The 8,082-nt window shown below is 45.6% G+C and overlaps 2 protein-coding genes across 9 annotated transcripts in view; one reads left to right on the top strand and one right to left on the bottom strand.

The window, feature by feature from the left end:
• Positions 1 to 566: 566 nt before the first annotated feature.
• On the bottom strand, positions 567 to 7,753 carry Anapc13 (anaphase promoting complex subunit 13). The gene is made up of 3 exons (XM_005406787.2): positions 7,664 to 7,753; positions 5,140 to 5,265; positions 567 to 1,339 (listed from the first exon to the last, which is right to left on the bottom strand). Exons 2-3 carry the CDS (start codon positions 5,236 to 5,238, stop codon positions 1,214 to 1,216), a joined length of 225 nt encoding a protein of 74 aa, XP_005406844.1. The 5' UTR covers positions 5,239 to 5,265; positions 7,664 to 7,753; the 3' UTR covers positions 567 to 1,213.
• Positions 7,754 to 7,788: 35 nt separating this feature from the next.
• Cep63 (centrosomal protein 63kDa) overlaps positions 7,789 to 8,082 on the top strand; it is a 63,710-nt gene continuing 63,416 nt past the window's right edge. For 5 of the 8 annotated variants that reach the window (XM_013505783.1, XM_013505787.1, XM_005406794.2 and 2 more), the window contains exon 1: positions 7,809 to 7,889. The gene's annotated coding sequence lies outside the window, so the exon portion shown is untranslated. Of the gene's footprint in view, positions 7,890 to 8,082 lie in introns of all 8 variants that reach the window. The other 3 variants (XM_005406798.2, XM_005406795.2, XM_013505785.1) reach the window with 1 other exon arrangement.

The raw sequence follows: 8,082 nt of genomic DNA, 5'->3' as shown, positions 1-8,082 counted from the left end.
AAAGGCTGGGCTGGATTAACAAAAACACTGGGCTGGATTAATAAAAACTTGGGAAGTTCCTACAGGCTAGTGTGTTAGATATCACATACCACAAGTACAGAAAAGATATTTAATGAGAATGAGAACACTGTGGCTCTCTCTCGGGTTTTTGGTTTTCTTTTGAGACAAGTCCTTACCGTGTAGCCCAGGCTGGCCTTGAATTCATGGCGATGCTCTTGCCACCGGCTTCCAAGTGCCGGCATTACAGGCGGGTGACAGAATACCCACTGGTGCTTGAATTTTCCAAAAAGCTTAGTGTTCTTTCAGCATAAAATTTTTCCTGAACTTTTCTCTTAGGCTATCTCTTGGTGCCCTGGGGTTTTTACTCTGAAGATGAATGACTTCTAGGCAGGACCACTGATAAAGCAAGGCAGGAACTGCTACAGCCCTGCATTTCCAGTTGAAACCCTAAGATCAATTCACCTCTGTTGTGATGTACTTCTTCCTAAAAGCTAGCTAAACAGAAGACCCAGTAAAAGAAAAAAGAGAAAAGAAATAATTCCAGGAGATAAATACACATGAGTGTGTTCTGCAAATTACAAATTCTTATAAATGTTTTAGTAGGGACAAATGTTTCATGGTGTCTTGGTTATATCTCCAAGGGTACTGAGGACATAAGAAATGCCATTAATGGATAACCCTAGTGGTCCAATAGCCAAAGATTCTGTCTCCTGGCACCAAAGGGAGCCGTGTGGCGAGCGGAGGCTAACTATCAGGGAATTTTTTAATCCACAAATTTAAGCAAAGTTTGAAAATACCCTGGTGAATCTTATGTATCAATACAGGCATATACAGCTACAGGTCACATCCACTTACAAGACTTCTCACAGTGGGGGGACGTGAGAAGTTGGTCATTCTCCGTACGCCTGGCTTCCCCTCTGCCCACCCCTCTCACACTTTCAACTCTCTGTGTCACAGGACACATATAAGTAGTTGGGAAGTGTTAAATTATGACAGCAATGCAAAATCAGAGTTAAAGGTAAATATTTAACCAAATATGAGAGCAAAAAATTTTAGGTTTAAAGAACCAAATATTCTGCATTCCTGCTACACAGCAGGTGGATGTCCATTTTTGAGTGCTAATTTTATTACTGAGAGATTTGAATGAGGAACCTGAAAGAAAACATTTTGTATCACTATATTTTTGAAAGATCCATCCATAAGAAGCCAGGAGTCAGTTTCCGACAGGGGGGACATTCTCATGGAGGTACTGTAAGGCCAGGTCCGTCCACTTCATTTCCTGTTCTTTCACAGATTCTGTGGTGCCACCGTTGTCTTGTTCAGGCTCTGGAAGTTCATTCTGAAAGGTACAACAGACACTCAGAGCAAGGATCTGTAAGAGCTTTCTTAAAACTCAAGTACTCAGGATTAAACTCTGTGGGTTCTGGAGAACAGATGGCGTATTTGGTACATGTATTCAAAAGGACAGATCCAAAATACACAGATGTGAGGAAAGTATGACATGAGCTGCTCAGAGGTGAGCTGGCCTGTAGGAAAATGGGCACTGGGATTCTGGAGTTTGTGCAGGAGACAGCGTGGCAGAGAGGCCAACGAGGCAACAAGCTCATGGCCTACCACGTTCCAGGTTAACTAGGCAACGCATTCAAAGCCCTGGGACCTTTGTTTCCTTTTGCACAAGTGGGAAAGAAAAGTAGCCACCACCTCCTAGGACTTCTCAGAGGATTAAATGTGGTAACTCTGATGAAGTGCGTAGCACTATCTGGGTTATTTAATACTCCAGAAGTTACCAACACTAAATCTTTTTGGAGGGGTGACTGTCAAGTAATACTGGACTTGATGTCAAAGGAATATACCAAAACTTGTGCTGTAACCACCATGCCTAAGTTACATGAAGGCAGAGTTGGTCAGGGACACAGAAAAGGTTACATAATAGATGAGCTCTCCCCCTAGTGGTGAAGGAGAGCAACACAACACACAGCAAATGACAATTCACACCCAACCAGCCATTTTCTTAAAATAGTAAGCCAAGGGGCACACTCAGGCTAGATGCTGGGATCACATCCTTATACTTTACACTGAAATTTATTACTAGTGAAACTATTTTGTGCCAGAGGTAATGGATACCGATGTATCTCTTTTCAGTTATATGAACTCACACTTTTTGGCTTAGCAATCTGTTACTTAGTACTCAACGGATTTCTCAACAAATTCCAATTTTTAAGTATACGTTTTCTTCCTTATGTTCAATATATATTACATGATATTTATAGCTGGGCATGTTGGCACATGCTTGTAATCCTAGCACTTGGGAGGCTGAGGCAGGAGGATTGCTGACAGTTCAAGGCCAGCCTGGGCTACAAAGCGAGTCCAAGGCCAACCTGGAACTGCATAGCAAAACCCTGTCTCAAAAAAAAAAAAAAAAAAAGACATTAATTACAGTATGTACAAGTGTATTTGAATTATATACATCCTGTTCTACACATGTAAGTCTCAGATTCAAACATACTTGCAGTTTGGAAAGAGTTATCATTTACTATAAAGCAGTAATATACTTTCCTAAAAAGAAAGTATAGCCCTAATAATTCTTTATTGGCAATAAAGAATAAACAGGCCCTCAGGTAATTATTTATTCAGAAGCAGGCAACTCTGCTTAATTTTGTTTGTTTGTGAGATGTTTTCTAAAATAATGTCTTTCATGGGTGACTATAGTTTGTTGCAATGAACACCAACACATAAAATTGTATAAAGACCTAGAAAGCAAAAACAAAAGTATCAACCCCACAAGTATTTGTGACAATATACTGCAAAAATGGCTGGAGCTCTTCTCAGCCACTCCCATCAGAAATAGGACGCAGGTACGGTGCCAGTGGGCCAGCTCCTGGCCTAGGCTCTATGAGGGTCTGCTGTTCTTTCTGTTGCTGCTCTGAAATCTGGGCTGACTTGTTCGACCACGACACCAAGGCCCAGTCACCCATCACCTATGGACATCCTCCTAACTAACTGCTATGTGCATGAGACTCTCCTAGATTGTGCAACCTCTAGGCAGGTTACTGGCTGACTTTTCAACATAAGCAAGCCTTCCATTAATGAGCAGAGCCCTTCAGACTAGAAGACCTTCTCAACTGAGTTGTGAAATGAGAAGCTGTTTTAAGCCACTAAGTTTTGGGGCAATTTGTTACACAGCAGAAGCTAACTAATATATGAGAATCACAAGGCAAAGGAAAAGATATGTATTAGCCACATAGCCAGGCTACCACCTGGAAGTCACTAGGGAAATTTCCCTCTCCCTCATTTCTTATCACATAAATGGTCCCGAATCATGCTATAAACACTTCCAGAATTCAGTAAGTTTCCATCATTTTCTTGATTTTTGTTCTGGCCTTGTTCCCCAGCCTACATCACTGCAGTAACTTCCTAATTGGTCTTTCACACCCCTTTCTCCACTTCAGGCCATCCCTAACAATGCTGCTAAACTGACTTTCTGAAAGCCAATTCTAGATCTTCAGAAGAGGTCTAAGGGTGGCAACAAATATCCCTCTCCAAGTGTGTGACCAATTTTTCTGTGAACTTGTATGGCAAAGGTGCTCTCCATCCACCCTGAACATCTCACCATCTCCCACAGCATTTCTAAGACCTAGACCTGTGCACATCTCTTCTGCTGATGTATCTGCAGCGACCCCAACTGGACCTCTGACCATTCCTTATAACCTGGCTTAAACACTGCATCCTCTCTGACGCCTTTCTGCTGCCTGCCAGGCAACTGACCACTCTACAGACTCTACAGTTACTCACACCCCACTGAGAACCTATATAATTATCATGTATTTCTACATATTGCCTCTTTAGATACCCACACTCTCATGGCACACAGTAGGCCTCACAGAAATGAGTGAGGAAGTAAAAGCTGGTAAGACAGATATGGAGCTTCACAGACCTAGTACAAAATCCAACTTATCAGTTCCCAGGCTTTTGGCAAATCTCCATCTCCAATCCTGTTTTCCTGCAAAATGTAGATAACACCACTTCCCTTGCAGGGTTGTTTTAAGGATTAGCGATAATGTAAGTCTTCAACATTAGGCCAGTGCATAAAACCAATACTCAGTAAATGGCAGCTACCATTTTTATTATGTTTGCTCTTCTGACTATTTTCCCAAACACGAACTTATCTGATATGTACAGAATTCACGGAACATATTATTCCCCTTTGTTCATAAATGTAGGTGAGATGAATATTTTGTCTGCTAATTAGCCGCAGCAGACGATATGCCTATAAATCCTACTGTATTAACTGCTCCTGCGGCTGGTATACTTCAAAGTCCCCAGGCCCTGTTCTTCCTATTTTATGTTAGAGCTCTATGACATAAATAAGATTTTTAATAAACATTTGTATAAGCAAAGATTTTGGATCAGTTATTACATCAAAGTCCTTTCAGGGAAGTTTTCTAGTGATCAGGAAAGAAAAGAAATGCTCCAAGTTGGCTTAAATGCCAAAGAAGAAAAGCCAGGAAGCCAGGTATCCTCTCAATATTTTCCTGTGAACCTAGCATAAGGGTGTTCCGAGCATGTCAGTGTCTAGAAATGTTAAGCAAGACCCTGTCTCAAAAACAAAACAAAACCAAAAAAAACCCCACCAAAACCCAATTCAACAGACTGATGAGCCACAAGGGAAGCAAGAAACACACACTGCTGCTTACCATTCCTCCCTCTCACGTACTAGACTATTATTTGGTTTACATCTAGGTTGGGGTGGTGGACAGAACATAGCTCAGGTACCACCCCTAACTGAAGCAAAGCAACAGGTAGGCTAGATGTTTCTCTCCAAATGAACAGGTAGACTAGGTGCTCTCAAGAAGCTGCTAGCACATGTCACAGCTTTTGATTTCTTATTCGTTATTGTGTACTGAGGACTTAATAGAGGGACTCTACCCTCAGCTACAGCACAAGCTCTTTTTACTTTTTATTTTGAGACAAGTCTTGCTAAGTCACTCAGTTGCCCAGGATGTGCTCAAACTTGCAATCCTTCTGCCTCAGCTTCCCACCTGATTTCTTTGTCACACTATTTTCCCCCCGATAGCCCTTCTGCGAGGTTTTCCAGTTGACAATTTTAACCCAGCATCCTCAGCTCACCTTATAACTTACCAGTGGGATTGCAACGTCCTCATAAGGTAGCTTGTCTTCTCTCCAAGCATCGTCTATCAAATCCAAGATCCTCCCGTCTCTCTGTACCTCACTATCCATTTTCCTGCAGCTGTGATCTTGTCAGATCTGCAAGCCAAAGAAGTTATTTCTTCAACACAAAGACTAAGGATATCCAGTATGAGGATTCCTCAGACTTTTTACCTCGGACTATTTTTTGGTTTATCACCCTGGGAAAGAAAGGCTCACCTGTGGAGGTCAAGTGATAACTTATTTATAGACCGCAGTCCTTCCCCGGCTCAGCTGACAGATGTTTTACAGTGTATAACGAACACAGTCCATTTGACAGACCAGTGTCCCAGAGTGTGACGAAAGGGCAACACATTCTTAAACAAAGCCCTCAGACATATTGCAACTAAATGTAGTTTTTAACTTGCACATTTACCTTTCCCTGTTTACAATGCCTTGGATGAGTCCCCGATTCATAAATGCCTGATAAACATTCTCTACAGCTACTCTCGATCTTCTCACACTGTTCTTACACAAGTCTTCGTTTGCCTTGGTTCAAATCTTAGTATTTTTAGGCCAAGGATCTAAATGGATATACTAGGATAACTCTGAGCTAGGCTACGCAAAGTGACCAAGCACAGGCTGACACAAATCCTCAAGGCAAGAATAGGGCAAATGAGCCTCAGGAAAATGCTTCCTTCCTTACAAAGGATCTGGGCTGAACTCTGGAAGGCGTGAACTCTCCAGGTGGACAACAGTGGCACAGTCCCAAGCTGCTTGTTTGCTTTCCTTCTGCTTTCCTGACTTAGTGTCCTATGCCCTGCAATGCCCGGTCCCAGTGATCACAATGCTTACTCAGGCCCTTGACCGCGGCTGATTCTTCCTTTTTCTCCTGAACAGCTGTAACTGCTCAGCTTGGAGAGTACTTCTGGGTTTCTTGTTTCTAAACTTGGGTCCTGCCTCTCACCCTAGGCATCACACTAAACCTAACATAGGAATTCTAAAGGCCTGGACAATGGCACTCACGTTACTCCTAGTTTCGGAGACTATGGAGATTCGTGCAAGAAACGATCTATGAAGGTGAAATCCAAATCTGTCATACCCGGTTGGGCTTGAATACAATAGTGTAGCTGCAAGGTAGCCAGCCCGAAGAGCTAGGCACTAACTGTGTCCTGGTTGAGGGGGAGAGGACAGTTTCATCCCTGGAATAAGGATTCAGGCAAAAATGGAGTAAAAGTTGCCCAGATAATTCTGCCACCAGTGAGCCAGAGGAAGTCTTCATGCTCTGTTCAGAACTTGGTATTACTGCTCAAAACAAGCTGCAGGGGCAGGTCTGAAGGACATCACACACAAGGGGTCTTCACCCAGTCTGTCATACTCCTGGAGTCTCTGTGTTTTGTAAAAGGTCTCCTCCATCCTGTGCCAATCCCTTGTCCTTGCAGCTGCGCCCCCTGGGGACCCTTCACACTTCGGCCCGCGCAGGCCCAGAGATCTCCCCTTTCAATGAAGTTCTCTCAGATGGCTCCAGCCTCAGCAGGCGTTCTGTCCTAACTGTACGCAGTAGACAGATGAGGTCAGCCTTGTGAAAGAGAATTATTGTCTCCAACTGTTAGGAGTAAATTTTGCAATGATTCCCTCACAGGCCTTTTTAGTCCTTTGTGCTCTATCTTTTCCCACCTGTCTCTTAGACGCCTCCTGCTGCCTGTGCACTTAAAAGCCTTTTGCCCTCATCGCTAAAATCTCTTCCCAAATACAACGCACGTGTCAGCTCTCCGGGGTCCACAGTCCACTTCCAGGGTCGGGCGCTCAGGCGCTTTGTCTTTAAGGGGCTGAAGCGTCAAGACGGCAATGCCCGGGTCACATTTACTGTGCGAAGACAGCAGTCCCACTTTCCCGAACACTTCCCTTCTACAAAGGAAAGCCTCAAGGAGAGCAATATCCTTTTCTCTATTTTTCCGCTTAACTCACATCATCAGCTCCCGGATCGCTTCCTTCAGGAGGCGTCCCGTAAGTCCCCGGCTGAGAAAGGGGGGCTACGATCCACTTCACTCGTCCCACAGACCCCCGGGCGAAGGGCACAGTACTGGGGAGCTTGTCCCATCATCCGGACAAGCTTTTCAGACATGCGATGCGTGTGTTCCCGAGACAGTGGCACATTTTACCCGGCTCTATATTTTACAGCGTTGTAAACGCGTATTTCTACGATCGGAGAAAGGAAGCCTTTTCCGTCTCCCTACAAATGACCCTCGCCGGGCACCACCGTCTGCATCAGCGCGGGAGACGGCCCACAACCACCGCTTCCGGCCCCGAGGCCGGACATACCAAATGTAGTAGGGCAGCGGGGGTGGTCTAGTATCTCTATGCATGTTCCTTTACGTATGGCGTTGCGTGAGTAAGGAAAGTGATTGCTACGGCGAGCTGAGGGTCTCGGCTGCCAGGACTAAAGAAAGCCCAATACTGGGGAGCGAACGTGTTCCGCCCCTCCTACACCTAGGAGGCGGGCAAGAAAAACCCTTACCCTCATCCAGTGCGCGGGACCTGGTACCTCCGGACCGCTCCTCGGCATCACGTGACCCACCGATGTTTGTCAGAGTCCCCGGATGTGGATGAGCCCACTCGCTTGTGCGGAGGGGAGGTCAAGAAAAGACTTTGTACCAATAAGAGGCAGTGGGCGGAACGGACGTGCCGACGCCGAAGGCTGGACCTAAGGTTGGCGGCGACGCGCGTGCGCGCTCCGGCCTGCGGTAACGGCGGGAATGCTCGGGGGCGCGCTTGGGGGCGACCTGTAACCGTCCGTGCACACGGAGGATCGGCGAGGCGCGGGCTTGTTCTGGTCCGCAGACGGAGTGGCCGCCGTGGTGCCGCTGGTGTCCCGGCCGCATGGCTCGCGGCTGCTTCCCGCTGCAGCCCGCAGACCGCCGGGCCCTCCCCGAGGCC

This window comes from Chinchilla lanigera, unplaced genomic scaffold (genome assembly GCF_000276665.1).
Source record: "Chinchilla lanigera isolate Chin_1 unplaced genomic scaffold, ChiLan1.0 scaffold00100, whole genome shotgun sequence".
Taxonomy (NCBI): Eukaryota; Metazoa; Chordata; class Mammalia; order Rodentia; family Chinchillidae; genus Chinchilla; species Chinchilla lanigera.
This window is presented reverse-complemented; position numbering and strand designations above follow the sequence as displayed.

What these genes read in the sequence shown, in the direction of transcription:
- Anapc13 (XM_005406787.2), bottom strand. Translation starts at nt 5,238, where the DNA reads ATGGATAGTGAGGTACAGAGAGACGGGAGGATCTTGGATTTGATAGAC. An exon ending in AGGACGTTGCAATCCCACTG is followed by an intron (nt 1,340 to 5,139) that starts GTAAGTTATAAG and finishes TGTACCTTTCAG; the next exon opens with AATGAACTTCCAGAGCCTGA.